At 51.1% G+C, this 17,652-nt stretch overlaps 1 protein-coding gene across 4 annotated transcripts in view; it reads left to right on the plus strand.

Annotated features, from left to right (window-relative positions):
- Nucleotides 1-17,652, plus strand: part of robo1 (roundabout, axon guidance receptor, homolog 1 (Drosophila)) — a 439,384-nt gene that overhangs the window by 306,934 nt on the left and 114,798 nt on the right. For all 4 annotated transcript variants that reach the window (XM_041211417.1, XM_041211420.1, XM_041211419.1 and 1 more), the window contains 3 exons: nt 4,222-4,393; nt 10,098-10,303; nt 11,555-11,636. In XM_041211417.1, coding sequence (XP_041067351.1) covers nt 4,222-4,393; nt 10,098-10,303; nt 11,555-11,636 — 460 coding nt within the window. The remainder of the gene's footprint in view (nt 1-4,221; nt 4,394-10,097; nt 10,304-11,554; nt 11,637-17,652) is intronic.

The raw sequence follows: 17,652 nt of genomic DNA on the forward strand, positions 1-17,652 counted from the left end.
GGTGGTGGTGGTGGGGGTGGTGGGGGTGATGGGTGTGGGGGTGGGGTTGCTGTGGGTGGGGGTGGTGGTGGTGGTGCTGGGGGTGGGGGTGCTGGGGGTGGTGGCGGTGTGGTGGTGGGGGTGGTGGGGGTGGTGGGGGTGGGGGTGGGGATGGGGGTGGGGGTGGTGGCGGTGTGGTGGTGGGGGTGGTGGGGGTGTGGGGCTGGGGGTGATGGGTGTGGGGGTGGTGGGGGTGGTGGTGGTGGGGGTGGTGGGGGTGATGGGTGTGGGGGTGGGGTTGCTGTGGGTGGGGGTGGTGGTGGTGGTGCTGGGGGTGGGGGTGGTGGGGGTGGTGGCGGTGTGGTGGTGGGGGTGGTGGTGGTGGGTGTGGTGGGGGTGGGGATGGGGGTGGGGGTGGTGGGGGTGTGGGGCTGGGGGTGGTGGGGGTGGGTGTGGTGGGGGTGGGGATGGGGATGGGGATGGTGGGGGTGGGGGTTTTGGTGGGGGTGGTGGGGGTGGTGGAGGTGGGGGTGATGGGTGTGGGGCCGGTGGGAGTGGGGGTGGGGGTGGAGGTGGGGGTGATGGGTGTGGGGGCAGTTGGGGCGGGGGTGGGGGAGGTGGGGGTGGGGGTGGAGGTGGAGGTGGTGGAGGTGGGGGTGATGGGTGTGGGGCCGGTGGGAGTGGGGGGTGGGGGTGGAGGTGGGGGTGATGGGTGTGGGGGCAGTGGGGGCGGGGGTGGGGGAGGTGGGGGTGGGGGTGGAGGTGGTGGAGGTGGGGGTGATGGGTGTGGGGGTGGGGGTGGTGGGGGTGGGGGTGGGGGTGGAGGTGGGGGTGATGGGTGTGGGGGCAGTGGGGGCGGGGGTGGGGGAGGTGGGTGTGGGGGTGGTGGAGGTGGGGGTGGGGGTGATGGGTGGGGGTGGGGGGGGGGGGGGGGGGGGGGGGGGGGGGGGTGGGGGGGGGGGGGGGGGGGGGGGGGGGGGGTGGGGGGGGGGGGGGGGGTGGGGGGGGGGGGGGGGGGGGGGGGGGGGTGGGGGGGGGGGGGGGGGGGGGGGGGGGGGGGGGGGGGGGGGGGGGGGGGGGGGGGGGGGGGGGGGTGGGGGGGGGGGGGTGGGGGGGGGTGGGGGGGGGGGGGGGGGGGGGGGGGGGGGGGGGGTTGGGGGGGGGGGGGGGGGGGGGGGGGGGGGGGGGGGGGGGGGGGGGGGGGGGGGGGGGGGGGGGGGGGGTGGGGGGGGGGGGGGGTGGGGGGGGGGGTGGGGGGGGGGGGGGGGGGGGTGGGGGGGGGGGGGGGGGGGGGGGGGGGGGGGGGGGGGGTGGGGGGTGGGGGGGGGGGGGGGGGGGGGGGGGGGGTGTGGGGCTGGGGGTGGTGGGGGTGGGTGTGGTGGGGGTGGGGATGGGGATGGGGATGGTGGGGGTGGGGGTTTTGGTGGGGGTGGTGGGGGTGGTGGAGGTGGGGGTGATGGGTGTGGGGCCGGTGGGAGTGGGGGTGGGGGTGGAGGTGGGGGGTGATGGGTGTGGGGGCAGTTGGGGCGGGGGTGGGGGAGGTGGGGGTGGGGGTGGAGGTGGAGGTGGTGGAGGTGGGGGTGATGGGTGTGGGGGCAGTGGGGGCGGGGGTGGGGGGAGGTGGGGGTGGGGGTGGAGGTGGTGGAGGTGGGGGTGATGGGTGTGGGGGTGGTGGAGGTGGGGGTGGGGGTGGTGGGGGTGGGGGTGGGGGTGGAGGTGGGGGTGATGGGTGTGGGGGCAGTTGGGGCGGGGGTGGGGGAGGTGGGTGTGGGGGTGGTGGAGGTGGGGGTGGGGGTGATGGGTGTGGGGGTGGTGGAGGTGGGGGTGGGGGTGGTGGGGGTGGGGGTGGGGGTGGTGTGGGGAGAGCTGGAGGAGGAGAGGGAAGGACGGTATGTATGACGTTGACTCCTTTTCTCGTAACTTGTTGATGGGCCTGCCCTGATTTGCAATGAAGTGAAGGGCGTTGAGAACGGGCACACATCATCTAACGTCCGGGTGGCTCCTTATTGCCGACAGAAACCCTTAGTAAGTAAATCCTCTCCATTAACAACTCGCTGAGAAGATGCATTGTGCTATCAGGAACTGAGGCCGACCTAAGGGCCACAGATTCCATTCCCTGTTGGAGCTGAATTTGCTGATTTCAATTGGGATTTTAAAAAATATATCATCACTGGGATGTGGGCATCACTGGCAGGGCCAGCATTTATTGCCCATCCCTAATTGCCCACGAATTGAGTGCCACCTTCGGCCATTTCAGAGGGCAGTGAAGAGCCAACCACATTGCTGTGGGTCTGGAGTCACGTGGAGGTCAGACCAGGTAAGGACAGCAGATTCCCTAAAGGACATTAATGAACAAGATGGGCTTTTACAACAGTCTGGAAGCCTCATGATCATCATTACAGGGACTAGTTTTCAATCCCATATAATTAAATTCCACCAGCTGCCATGGTAGGATTTGAACCCATGACCCCAGAGCATTTGTTCCGTGACTCTGGGTAACATTGTTCAGTTACAATTTCCTAGATGGTGGGGGAGCTACACATGACAGGTCAGACTGAGGTTTCCAGTGGTCCCAAGCATGTAAGGCCATGTGTTGGGATGCCTGCATGTGCTTACGCGGACGAGCAACTGCATACGTGTGTTGGTATGGGTGTGCGTTTGTGATGCGTGTTCTCCCTTATGTCTGTGAGCGTATTTGTGTCAACATGTCGGTGTTCACTTTTAGTAGGTGTTGTGTGTGCTTGTGAGCGTGTGTGTGTGTGTGTGTGTGTGTGTGTGTGTGTGTGTGAGTGTGTGTGTGTGTGTGTGTGTGTGCGTGGGTGTGTGTGTGTGTGTGTGTGCGTGTGTGGATGTGTGTGTGTGTGCATGTGTGGGTGTGTGCGCGTGTGTTTGTGTGAGTGTGTGTGTGTGTGCGTGTGTGTGTGTGTGTGAGCGTGTGTGTGTCTGCATGCGTGTGTGCGTGCGTGTGTGTGTGTGTGCGTGTGTGTGTGTGTGTGTGTGTGTGTGTGTGCGCGTGTGTATGTGTGTGTGTGAGTGTGTGTGTGCATGCGTGTGTGTGTCTGTGTCTGTGTATGTGTACCTTTATGTGAATGTCAGTGTGTGTGTGCGTGTGTGTGTGTGAGCGTGTGTGTGTGTGCATGCGTGTGTGCATGCGTGTGTGTGTGTGTGTGTGCGTGTGCGATCGCATGTATAAGGGTACACCTTAGTGTGAGTGCATTTATGTGAACTATGCACGTATGCGCATACATCATGTGAGAACGGGACCGTGTCTGGCAAGTGAGCCTCATGGTTGAATTGATAGGGCTGAATTTTACCTCCCACAGGCGAGCGCACGCCTGACCCAATCAGGCGTAAAATCGGGTGAGGAGGTGTCAGGCGAGCATCCTGATGTCATCGCGCACTCGCACGATATTTCGCTCGGTGGACACGAGCAACAGGCGGAATCGCGCCCAGTGACAATTAAGGGGGCAATTAAACCCATTAACGGCGCAATTGACCTATTTTTCGTTGCCCGTCCAAACCTTACGGTTGGCGGACAGGCCAATCGGCCAGGAGGCCCTTGCATTTTTCATCGAACCTCATCCAAGGGCCGGGATGAGATTTCCGTTATGAAGTAAAATAAAAATAAATATCTGTGGACAGCGTTTTTATCAGCTACTTTTTCAGGTGATTGAATGCGACGCGTGGACATTTTTTTTTTGTTTGCAGCTCTTTAAGCCTTAATTTCGGCTTTTTCGCATCCGCAGCTCCCTGAGGCAGCTTTCTCTCAGCTCACCCGCGCCCCGCGGTGATATCGCCGCCCGCCCTCTTCCCACCCCCACCCCGGCAGCGCTGGGATTTTCAGTGCGTGTTTCACGCTGGCCCCCGCCGTTAATTGGCCAGCGAGACTGAAATCGCAGTCGAGAGCCAATTGCGGTCGAGGGTCCGCTTCCCAACTGCTCCCGGTCCCGCGAATCACGTGCGCCCACCAAAGGTAAAACTCAGGCCATAGTCTTTTGACGTTCACTGTCTAGGTGCACACGTAGATAGGGGTCATTATCAGAAAACACCCAGAAGAACTTTGCCTTCATCAGAATCAGATAATTGTGAAGAGTACAGAAAATTCCAGCTGGAATTTCCAGGATTGAGATGGAATAAATCCACTTTGTCTTGACGAGCTGGTTGGCAAGATGCTCCTGGTTCCCTCACTCTTACCCCCTTCACTGGTGTAACTCTCTTCCTTGTGTTTCTTTTTTGTTTCAGAATCTGCTTTTCTCCTACCAGCCACCGGAACCTTCCAGCAGATTCTCGGTTTCGCAGGTCGGAGACCTCACCATCACCAACGTCCAGAGGTCTGATGTTGGTTATTACAGCTGTCAGGCACTCAATGTGGCCGGAAGTGTCATCATCAAGGTCTTCCTGGAAGTGACTGATGGTAAACTGCCAAGGTTTTATACGCAGACTTTAGGTTAAGGAACGATTAGGTCCCAGAATTGGTGACTGAATACACTGTCAACAGCAAACTCCCACAGCTTACAGGGCAGAGATTGACCATGTAGGAAGAGAAAGGCCACTCAGCCTTTTGACCTGTTCTGCCTTTCTGTCAGATTGTGGCCAGGCTGTATCTCAAATCGATTTCCTCCTTGATCCCAGAGCCCAGTGAAATTTGGGTAGGGATTGGAAGAATATGCAAATAGCGTGAGGTGCAGGAAAGATGGGAAGAAGTTCATGTGGAGCATAAATACCAGCATAGTCCAGTTGGGCCGAATGGCCTGTTTCATGCTATTAATTCTAGGTAAAAGCCAATCTGTTTAAAGATCCTGCGGCACTAAAGAGCAGGGGAGTTAACCTGGGCTAATATTTATTCCTCAAACAGCAGTGCTAAAAAAAACCTGTGCTAATCTGGTTGCAGCATTATGTTTGTGGGAGCTACATGTGTGCAAACGGCTGTTGTGTTTCCTTACATTATAACAATAAAGTCTTTCGTTGGCTGTAAAAGTGGGAAAGGTGCTTTATAAATGCAAGTTCTTGTTGCCTTTGAATCTAAAGGTTGTGGGTTCAAGACCCTTGCTTCTGAGGGATTGCTCCATTGCTTTAGCTGCCACCCTCAGAATGGATTTTGGTCTGTTCAGGCGGATGCTGAACTATTGTAATGGGAAGACAATCACCTTTCATTCTGGGAGGACGCCAGTGGTTTTAGTGCAGGTATAGCACCATAGGAATAGGAAGGAGCAGACTATTCAGCCCCTTGAGCCTGTTCTGCCATTCAAGTATTATAAGGTATTTCCAAAACTGAAACAGGCCATTCGTCCCGACTGGTTCATGCTGGTGTTCATGCTCCACACGCGCCTCCTGCCATCCCTCTTCATCCCACAATCAACATATCCTTCGATTCCTTTCTCCCTCGTGTGTTTATCCAGCCTCCCCTTAAATCCATCTATAATATTCACCTCAACCATTCCCTGTGGTAGTGAGTTCCACATTCTACCCACTGTCGTGAGTAAAGAAATTTCTCCTGGATTCCCTATTGGATTTATTAGTGACTATTTTATATTTATTGCTTCTAGCTTGCCCACAAGAACACAAGAAGTAGGAGCAAGATTAGACCGTACGGTGCGTTGCGCCTGCTCATTCAATACGCTCATGGCTGATCTTGGGCTTCAACTCCAATTTCCTGCCCGCTCCTCATATCCCTTAATCTATGAGAGACCAAAAATCTGCTATCCCAGCCTTAAATGTGTTCAACGATGGAGCATCCACAACCCTCTGGGGTAGAGAATTCCAAGATTGAGAGAAGTAATTTCTCCTCATCTCAGTCCTAAATGATCGGCCCCTTATCCTGAGAATGTGCCCCCGTGTTTTAGATTCCCCGACCAGTGGAAACAATCTCTCGGCACCTACCCTATCAAACCCTTTCAGAATTTGGTAGATTTCAATGAGCTCGCCTCTCATTCTTCTAAACTCCAGAGAGTACTGACTCAGTCTGCTCAGCCCCTCATCATAAAACAACTCTCCCATTCCAGGAACCAATTTAATGAGCCTTCACTGTACTGCCTCCAATGCAAGTATGTCCTTCCTGAATTGCAGAGATGAAAACTACATACTTATAAATACTCTTACAATCTGTTTTTATATTTCTGGCTAGTTAACTCTCATATTCTATTTTTTCCTTTTCATGAACATTTTGGTGACCCTCTGGTGGTTTCTAAAACACTCTCAGTCCTCAGACTTGCTCTGTTTTTTTTTTCAGCATTGTAAGCCTCTTCCTTCAAGCTGATACTATCCTTAACTTCCTGAGTGAGGGTCTTTCTTGCTGAGGCTTCGCCCTTCAACGCTGGCTCCCCTTACCTGCCTGACTCAGTCACGGCCTCCTGCCCTTGAAGATTGACCAATTCTGAAGTCCTGCCTACCTCACGCGTGTGACTGCCACCCTGGAACAAAGTGCCCAGGCAATTCTCCCACTCCCTGACGCCCCTCAATGTCCACCTCTCAGACTTGCAGCTCAGCAACTCGGAGCTGACGTTGCCTAAGCTGCAAGCGCTTTCTGTAGATATGGTTTTCTGGGATTGCAGTGCATCCCCTTATGTTGCAGTCATGGCACATCGCCAGCCCTGTGAATGCTGTCCAACCTCATGTATTTAATTAGTCAATTAGTTAATAATTTACACAGATAAAGGAATAGAAAGTTGGACTCACCTGACTTGGAGGCAAAGGAAGGAAACTCACCAACTACTGAAGGCTGAGGAGAAGTAGCAAAAGGAAGCACCTCTTTCCCCCTCTGCCCAAATTCCTGCCTGGACCAAATTCCCAAATACACACTCTGTTCCAACAAGGAGAAACATTTTCTTGACACTTACTCTACCAAAAATCTTTGCACTCTATCAGCCTCCCCTTTGCTCGACCCTAAACCTGTCCTTTTCCATTCACTCCTGTGATATGAGCGTCGCTGGCTGGGCCAGCATTGGTTGCCCATCCCTAATTGCCCTTGAGAAGGTGACAGTGAGCTGCCTTCTTGAAGAGAACTGAGTGGCTTGCTAGAGGGCTGTTGGAGTATAGGTCAGGGTGGGTCACAACAGCAGATTACCTTCCCCAAAGGGCACTCATGAACCAGAAGAGTTCTTACATCAATTCAGTAGTTTCATGAAGATTTTTAAGATTTAATTATTTGAATTTAAATTCCCCATTCCCTTGGTGGGATTTAAACTAATGTCTCTTGGATCAATGGGATTGATTAGTCCAGTAGCATAACCATTATGCTGCTGTAACCTTAATTCAAACTTTCCTGATAGGTACAGCCTCTTAGTTATGTCATGACTTTTGTACATAATTTTTGCACCTTCTCTAGTACCTTTATACTTCTTTATAAATGGAGAGCAGAACTGTTCACAGCACTCCATGTTGTTTAACCAAGGCTCCATACGAGATTAACACAACTTCAATAAGATCATGGCTGATCTGCATCTTAACTCCATCTTACTTCAATTTTAACTCCATCTAACTTCCTTGGCTTTGCTCCCTTGATCTGCACTCCCCAAGCAGAGGAAATAGTTTATCTTTCTCTGTCCTATCAAATTCCTTAATCATTTTAAACACTTCTTAATCTTTTATGCTGGAGGAAATATAGGATTAATCTGTGTAACCTGTCCTAATAATTAAACCCATTAAGCCCTGATGTCATGCTGATCAATCTGTGCTGCACTCCCTCCAAGCACAATATATCCTCCCTGAGGTGCAGTGTCCAGAACTTCACAGAATTTCAGCACATTGATGGAAGCCATTCAGCCCATCATGTGTCTACAGCTCTTTATGAGGCCCACTCAAAACTGCCCTGCTCCCTTCTTTGTTAGGAAGAGAGTGTATGTTAAGATTACCGGTTTGACACACTGCCTCCTCATCTGCTGTGCACCACCCTGACTCATGCTGATGCACTTGAGATTCTTGACCTAGATGCTTCCTCAAGTGTGTAGGTTGGGAAGCAGGTGAAGGCCTGTTATTAACAAAACACCTTTATCACCACCCCTGCGCCCCCCCCACCCCCCGCCCCCCAATTCTTCTGTTGGTGAGCCAGTTTCAGCAAAGCCCCCAAGGGTGAAAGCTGAGACAAATGATTGAAGGGAGCTCGGAGTAAGAGGTGACTCTGAAAATCTCCCAGCAGTACAGGAAAAGCAGGACAAATCCAACCCGGCCAGTTACCACCCCTTCAGTCTACTCTCCATCATCAGGAAAGTAATGGAAGGGGTCATCAACAGTGCTATCAAGCGGCACTTGCTTAGCAATAACCTGCTCACTGACGCCCAGTTTGGGTTCTGCCAGGGCCACTCAGCTCCTGACCTCATTACAGCCTTGGTTCAAACATGGACAAAATAGCTGAATTCAAGAGGTGAGGTGAGAGTGACTGCCCTTGACATCAAGGCCGCATTGGACCGAGTTTGGCATCAAGGAGTTTAGCAAAACTGGAGTCAATGGGAATCAGGGGGAAAACTCTCCGCTGGTTGGAGTCATACTCAGCACAAAGGAAGGTGGTTGTGGTTGTTGGAGGTCAATCATCTCAGCTCCAGGACATCACGACAGGAGTTCCTCAGGGTGGTGACCTCAGCCTAGCCATCTTCAGCTGCTTCTTCAATGATTTTCCTTCCATCATAAGGTCAGAAGTGGGGATGTTCGCTGATGATTGCACAATGTTCAGCACCATTCGCGACTCCTCAGATACTGAAGCAGTCCATGTCCAAATGCAGTAAAACCTGGACTATATCCAGGCTCGGGCTGAAAAGTGGCAAGTAACATTCACATTACAAGGTCAGGAAATGACCATTTCCACCAAGAAAGAATCAAACCATCAACCCTTGATATTCAATGGCATTACCATCACTGAAGTCCCCACCATGCTGGGAGTTACCATTGACCAGAAACTGAACTGGACTAGCCATATAAATACTGTGGCTACAACAGCAGGTCAGAGGCTAGGAATCCTGCAGCAAGTAACTCACCTCCTGACTCCCCAAATCCTGTCCACCATCTATAAGGCACAAGTCAGGAGTGTGATGGAATGCTCTCCACTTGCCTGGATGAGTGCAGCTCCCACAACACTCAGGAAGCTGGACACCGTCCAGGACAAAGCAGCCCCACTTGATTGGCACCACATCCACAAACATTCACCCCCTCCACCACTGACGCACAGTAGCAGCAGTGCGTACCATCTACAAGATGCACTATAGGAATTCACCAAGGCTCCTTCAACAGCACCTTCCAAACCCATGACCACTATCATTCAAAAGGACAAGGGCAGCCGGTAGATGGGAACACCACCACCTGGAAGTCCTCCTCCAAGCCACTCACCATCCTGACTTGGAAATATATCGCCGTTCCTTCACTGTCGCTGGGTCAAAATCCTGGAACTCCCTCCCTAACAGCACTGGGGGTGTACCTACACCACATGGACTGCAGCGGTTCAAGAAGGCAGCTCACCACCACCTTCTCAAGGGCAACTAGGGATGGGTAACAAGACTGGCCCAGCCAGCGAAGCCCACATCCCGTGAATAAATAATAAAAAAGTAGCCGATGTCTCCAGCGCCAGGATAGGTTATCACCTGGCCTTCTGATCAGACAATGTTGAGGAAGAAACTTAAAATTAAGGGGTAAAAAATGAATAAGCAAGGGGAAGTGTATGAAAGCAGGGGAAAGCTGTGATTATGGCTCTGAAAAGCACTCTGGGATGTTTGATGTTAGTTGTTGTTGCCGTAGTCAAGTTGGTACCTTCTGCTGGGAGTTTACTGCTCACCTGCCTACTGAAGGGCTAGGCCTCACTGATGCTAGGCCTCACTGATCCTAGTTGGCCTGATGTAGGCCTCTCTATTGAATGTTCCCACAGGCCACTAATCCTGGTCTGCTTGTCTTTATTGCTTCCAGGTGATGTGCAGCTGTGAGGCTGAACATTGTTCGCTTACAGTGTGGGGAGATTCTCCGCCATACGTTTACATTTTCTCCCACAGGGATACTCCAGTTAGAAGTGGCCCTGTAATTAGAGGCCTGTCAGTGCGATAGACATTTGCCATTGCTCTTTGGAAGGTTGATGAAAATTAAAAATAAATTGCTTCCGCTTGTTCTAACTCTAATTGCTTCTGTTTTGTTTTCTGTTGCAGTAATTTCGGACAGGCCCCCCCCTGTCATTCGTCAGGGCCCCACCAATCAGACAGTTGCCGTGGACAGCACTGTGGTCCTTGGGTGCTTGGCCAGCGGCTCCCCCTCACCCACCATCCTTTGGAGAAAGGATGGGGTCCTGGTCTCCACCCATGATTCACGGATCAAGCAGCAGGAGGCAGGAAACTTGCAGATCCGTTATGCCAAGGTAGGGGAGGTGGGTTAGGAGTGGTTGGTGGTGGTGGTGGTGGTGGTGGGAGGGGGGGTGGGGGGGGGGGTGCAGGGGTGGGTAGGGGGGGATTGGAGGGGGTGGGGGGGAGATGTAACTTGTCCCTTGTAATCTCACCATTCTCTCCACTCTTCTGCTGAATACTTTTCCGAGGGATGGGTTCCTTCTACTTGTAGTAGGCACAGTTTACCAGCTGCACCCACTGATGGTATACCGTGGCAGCTTTAATTAAATTGCAAAGCATTTCATTCATCGTTTTAAAGGTTGACAGGGAGAGGACAGTTCAAACTGACACTGCACTGTCAAAGCGCCATCTTTCAGCGGAGTTATTAAACCAAGGTCCCAGACAGCCCTCGCAGCTGGGCATAAAAGATCTCATCACTATTTCGAAAAAGGGCAGCCAGAGCTCAATCTCATTCCCCCTCAGCCAGCATCACTGAAACAGATTATGTGGACATTCTCACATTGATGTTGGTGGGAGTTTGCTGTGCAGCAATTGGCTGTGTTTCCTACTACACGAGGGGGACTATGCTTCAAAAGTAATTCATTGGCCGCAAAACACTTTGGGCCAGCCTGGGGTTGTGAAAGGTGCTATAGGAATACAATCTTATCCTTTTCTTGAATTTAGTGGACTTAGCAATTCAAAATTCCCACATCAGCTGAGTCTACTAACAAGATATACCCCACAAAAACAGGGATATTATGTGACTAGTTAAGGTTAAACAATGATAAATATAGTAGAAGGCCATTCAGCCCATCATCCCGAGGCTGGCTTTTTTCTAGAGCGATCCAATCAGTCCCTCTCCCTTGCTCCTTCTAACAGCCTTACGAAAGTTTGGATTTCAAGTATTTATCCAGATCCATTTCGAAAATTAATTCTGCATCTGTTTCCATCGTCCTTTCAGGCAGCGCATTCCAGATCACAGTAACTCACAACATCAAATAAAATAGCTCCCTATATCTCCCTTGCTGATTCTTATGCTAATTTTGGAGATGGATCTTCTCTGGTTACTGACCCTCGAGTCAGTGGGAGCGGAGTCTCTCAACCTACATAAGCGAAACCCTTCAGAACACGAGAGGATTCTCCCTTCCATAATACACAACCCTATAACTGCTCTGAGATTTCAGAACTTTCATACATGGTACAGACTTCACAAAGCAGTTTATTTTTGTGTTTCTCTCCCTTTCTCTCTCTCTCTCACTTTCTGTCCTTCTCTATATATCCATTAGCTGGGTGACTCTGGTATCTATACGTGTATAGCCTCAACGCCAAGTGGTGAAGCTTCATGGAGCGCACGCATTGACGTTCAAGGTAAGCAGCTCTTTTTATCCTATAAGCCCATTTCTTGCTCACGATAAAGGACAAGGGTATTAGTAAAAAAGGATCCACACCAAACACTCCCATGGTAGGTACAACATGGGGTTAGATACAGAGTAAAGCTCCCTCTACACTGTCCCCATCAAACACTCCCAGGGCAGGTACAGCATGGGGTTAGATACAGAGTAAAGCTCCCTCTACACTGTCCCCATCAAACACTCCCAGGACAGGTACAGCACGGGGTTAGATACAGAGAGCGGGTGTCCGGTCCTGTTGGTGTTGGACATCATGATGGGCCTGAGCAGACAATATGGTAAGAGGGCCAGAAGTCAGTTTCACGTCATTGTGTGAGACGAGTTTGCATTGACCTGCTCCACCTGTCAATGGTGGGCCCGCACTGCATGGGAGGCCCTCATAGCCACAAGGTTCATGGAGGATGACGACGAGATGCAGTGAGGACAGTCCTGATACTCTCACTTTGCATCTGTGAATGTTTGACTCCTGTGTGGCTGATGGCAGCACACATACACTCAGTGCTCAGGTTCTTGTCATTGAGCTGCAGCAGAGGCCCTCATTGTTGCTTGATTCCAGGAGGATGATGATGACATGTAGTGAGGACACTCCATAGATCTTCACATTGCATCTGTGAATGTCTGACCCCTGCTGGCTGAGGCCAGATGCTTTCTGCTCCGTGGTCAGGATCATAACATGGAGATGCAGCCGCGAAACTTTAAATGCACATGGTCCTTTGTCAACCTTCAGCACCTGACCCCTTCTGGAACACAGCATTACTGGTCACTCCACATTGTCCCCATCAAACACTCCCAGGACAGGTACAGCACGGCATTAGATACAGATTAAAGCTCCCTCTACACTGTCCCCATCAAACACTCTCAGGACACGTACAGCACGGGGTTAGATACAGAGTAAAACTCCCTCTACACTGTCCCCGTCAAACACTCCCAGGACAGATACAGCACGGGGTTAGATACAGAGTAAATCTCCCTCTACACTGTCCCCATCAAACACTCCCAGGACAGGTACAGCACGGGGTTAGATACAGAGTAAAGCTCCCTCTACACTGTCCCCATCAAACACTCCCAGGACAGGTACAGCACGGTGTTAGATACAGAGTAAAGCTCCCTCTACACTGTCCCCATCAAACACTCCCAGGACAGGTACAGCACGGGGTTAGATACAGAGTAAAGCTCACTCTACACCGTCCCCATCAAACACTCCCAGGACAGGTACAGCACAGGATTAGATACAGAGTAAAGCTCCCTCTACACTGTCCCTATCAAACACTCCCAGGACAGGTACAGCACGGGGTTAGATACAGAGTAAAGCTCCCTCTACACTGTCCCTATCAAACACTCCCAGGAAAGGTACAGCACGGGGTTAGATACAGAGTAAAGCTCCCTCTATACTGTCCCCATCAAACACTCCCAGGGCAGGTACAGCACGGGGTTAGACACAAACACCCTATACGATTGCAACATTGGAAAATATATCCCTACTGCTTTTGTGTAGCATTTTCCCTATTCCTGCATCAGTATCCTGTGGTCATATTGAAACTTCTGCTCACTGTAAGGTTCAATTAGTGTGTGTTGTGTAGGAAAGTGACACACGACAGCCTGAACATGCTTCCTGTAGATCTCTAGCAGCTGGACCTGGATGAAAATCCTAATCACATGTTGTGAAAAATACTAATCGTCTAGGATTCTGCTTTAAGTTAAACCAATTTGACAGCACAGAAATGGGCCATTTGGTCTGTGCTGGTGTTTATGTTCTACACGAACCTCCTCCAACCCTACTTCATCTCACCCTAGCAATATATCCTTCTGTTCCATTCTGCCTTATGCACTTATCTAACTTCCCCTGTGTTATTGGCCTCAACCACTCTCTGCGTCAGTGAGTTCCACACTCTTACTACTCTCTGGGTGAAGAAGTTTTTCCGGAGTTCCCTATTGGATTTATTTTCTGTCTTATGTTGATGGCCCCTACTTTAGTGCTCCTACTGATGTGGAAATATCTGTTTATGTCAGACGCTGCCAGACTTGCTGAGTTTTTCCAGCATTTTCTGCTTTTGTTTCATGGCTGAACTTCTTGTGATTTGATTTCCACATTCTAATCTAACCCTGATAACCTTTGATTCCCTTGCCTAACAAGAATCTATCTACCTCTGTCTTAAAAATATTCAGTGACCCCGCCTCCACCACCTTCTGAGGCAGAGAGTTCCAAAGTTGCACAACCTTCTGAGAGAAAAAAATTTTCCTCATCTCTGTCCTAAAAGGGCGACCCCTAATTTTAAAACAGTGCCCCCCAACTCTGGACTCACCCACAAGAGGAAACATCCTTTCCATGTCCACCTTGTCAAGGCTGTTCAGGATCTTGTACACTTCAATCAAATCACCCCTCACTCTTCTAAACTCCAGTGGAAACAAGCCCAGTCTGTCCAACCTTTCCTCACAAGACAACCCATTCATTCCAGGTATCAATCTAGTAAACCTCCTCTGAACCACCTCCAGCACATTTACATCCTTCCTTAAATAAGGAGACCAAAACTGCACACGGTATTCAAAATGCGGTCTCACCAATGCCCTGTATAACTGAAATATAACATCCTTACTTTTATGTTCAATCCCTCTCATAATAAAGTATAGCATTCCATTAGCCTTCTTAATTACTTGCTGTACCTACATAATAACTTTTTGTGACTCATCTACTAGAGCACCTAGATCCCTCTGCACCTCAGAATTATGCAGCCGTTCTCCATTTAAGTAACACCCTGCTTTTTTGTTATTCCTTCCAAATTGAACAGCTTCACATTTTCCCACATTAAACTCCTTTTGCCAGATCTTTGCCCACTCACTCAACCTATCTATATCCATCTGCAACCTCCTCATGTCCTCTTCACAACATACTTTCCTACCTATCTTTGTGTCATCTGCAAATTTAGCTATCATGTCTTCACTCCCCTCATCTAAGTCATTGATGTACTTCATAAAAAGCTGAGGCCCCAGCACAGACCCCTGTGGGACTCCACACGTCACATCCTGCCAATCAGAAAAAGACCCATTTATACATACTCTCTGCTTTCTGCCTGTAGCCAATCTTCTATCTTTGCGAATATGTTACCCCCTACACCATGCACTTTTATTTTCTGTAATAATCTTTGATGTGGCACCTTAACAAATACCTTCTGGAAATCCAAGTACAGTACATCAACAGGCTCCCCTTTATGCACTGCGCATGTTACTCCTTCAAACAACTCCAATAAATTGGTTAAACATGATTTTACTTTCACAAAACCATGCTGACTCTTCCCTATTACCTTGAGCTCTTCCAAGTGCCCAGCTATAACCTCCTTAATGATCGATTCTAATAACTTTCCCACGACATACATCAAATTAACTGGCCTGTAGTTTCCTGTTTTCTGCCTCCCTCCCTTCTTGAATAGAGGGGTCATATTTGCTACTTTCAAGTCTGGTGGAACCTTGCCAGAATCTAGTGAATTTTGGAACATTAACACCAGCGCATCGACTACCTTATTAGCCACCTCTTTTAAGACTTTTAAGTATAAATCAGGACAGACCAGAACTGGAGTGATTGAAGTGACATCTTGTTGATGAAGTTGGCACGACATGATCAAACAGAACATAATCTTCATTTCCAATTTCCTTTTATCAGCTGTTGATGGCAGTACTCTCACTGGGGCACAGGGTGCGTAGGCACTGAATGCCATCTGATACCTCACCTGACCAGCTCTGTCTGCATGTCTGTGCCTGGACTGTGTATGTGCAGCTTTACTATACAAATCCCATTGTCATTCTTGCCCCAGCTCACACCCTCGCACCTGGATAGTGATCTGGATCAGAGTTCAAGAAAACAGGCTGAATTTTTCCCACATCTCTTTCCCAGTGATTCAGGCTGACTGTAAAGTCATTTATTTTGGTCAGAAGAACATGGACAGACAATATCAAATGAAAGGTGTGTTTAACCAGAGCCCCAAACTGTTGGCAGGATCTGGTTCGCGTCCAATAACATTTTGTTTAAAGTAGACAAAGTTTGAGATTTAAGATACTTGCCCCCAGTGAATAAAGCCACGAGATTCTACGGGTTCTGAACAAACAAAAATCAACTTGACTGTACAAATTCAGAAAGATGAAAACAATTTACAATATCTATCTTATACTCTTAACAGTCCGGATTAATATGAAGTACCATGTGAATCAACAAAGCAAACCACACACTGCACAATAAAAGGCAGATACTATCACGACAGAGTCTACTAATTTGTCAACAACTCACCCAGACATTAGTAATGCTGTGAGTCAACCAATCTCACTGAGACTCCTACTCTCTCACGAGGGTTTCCAATCTTCACCTTCGAAGACCTCACCTTGGAATTCTCTCCAAAAGTCACTCCAAACTGGACGGCTTCAACGACCTCTCAGAGTTCCAATCTCACCTTCGCAATCCCGTTGCCCTGGATTCCCGAGTACACTCAAGCAACAACTTTTACAAGCACAACTTCAGCCCTTTGACCGTGTCGAGCAGGGCACTCCTGCTCCAAAGGGGTTACCTTTGTCCCAAGGGCCCGCAGCACAGAGTCGCCAAGCTTCAGCTGCCCTCTTAGATCTTCAGGGCTTCTCTCGAACCCTCCTCAACTACCAGACCCGGACGCCATCAACGATGGCCCATCTCCCCCGGGTTTTCAATCTCACCTCCTGAGGTTCTGTTCACCTGGATTCCCGAGTATCCATTCAAGCACTAATTACTGGCACAGCTTCAGATCTTTGGGCTGCACCAAGCTGACTGTGGCTGCTTCAAAGGGGTATCTTTGCCCCAGTGGCCCTCCTCAAATACCAGGGGTTTCGCCTCAGCCCTCTTTACTTTGAATCTGCTCCTCGTAGCCCTTTCTCAAACTTGGAGCCTCTTTCTCTGCCCCGTTTTTTTTAAATGAACCTAACTGGGATTTTTTTTCCTGTCATCTGTCTTTGTCCCTTACTTGGGACTTGCTTTTGGGACCTCTGCTTGTCCCCTCTCCCCTGTTTGGAACCTCTCCGCGCCTCCCTTCCTTGTCCCCTCTCTGGAGCATCTTTTGGCAATGTTGCCCCTCACCCGCTCACCTGACCCGGGTTTATTTTTTGCCCCCGCCCCCCCCTTCTTTGTTTCTCTTTTTGCGCAGGCGCACGGGGCATATCCTGGACCCGACCAACGTAAAAGATGCAGAACCGTGTTTGTACAGACTGTTCCCGACCTGCTCCCGACCTGTTCCCGACCTGTTCTCGACCTGTTCCCGACCTGCTCCCGACCTGTTCCCTGCCTGTTCCCGACCTGTTCCCGACCTGTTCCCAACCTGTTCCCTGCCTGTTCCCGACCTGTTCCCGACCTGTTCCCGACCTGTTCCCGACCTGTTCTCGACCTGTTCCCGACCTGCTCCCGACCTGTTCCCTGCCTGTTCCCGACCTGTTCCCGACCTGTTCCCGACCTGTTCCCTGCCTGTTCCCGACCTGTTCCCGACCTGTTCCCGACCTGTTCCCGACCTGTTCCCGGCCTGTTCCCGACCTGCTCCCGACCTGTTCCCGACCTGTTCTCGACCTGTTCCCGACCTGCTCCCGACCTGTTCCCTGCCTGTTCCCGGCCTGTTCCCGACCTGTTCCCTGCCTGTTCCCGGCCTGTTCCCGACCTGTTCCCGACCTGTTCCCGACCTCTTCCCGACCTCTTCCCGACCTGTTCCCGACCTGTTCCCGGCCTGTTCCCGACCTGTTCCCGACCTCTTCCCGACCTGTTCCCGACCTGTTCCCGACCTGTTCCCGACCTCTTCCCGACCTGTTCCCGACCTGTTCCCAGCCTGTTCCCGGCCTCTTCCCGACCTGCTCCCGGCCTGTTCCCGACCTGTTCCCGGCCTCTTCCCGACCTGTTCCCGACCTGTTCCCGACCTGTTCCTGACCTGTTCCTGACCTGTTTCCGGCCTGCCCCCCCCCCCCCCACCCCCCAGCCTGCC

The sequence above is a fragment of the Carcharodon carcharias genome, chromosome 18 (assembly GCF_017639515.1).
Source record: "Carcharodon carcharias isolate sCarCar2 chromosome 18, sCarCar2.pri, whole genome shotgun sequence".
NCBI lineage: Eukaryota > Metazoa > Chordata > Chondrichthyes > Lamniformes > Lamnidae > Carcharodon > Carcharodon carcharias.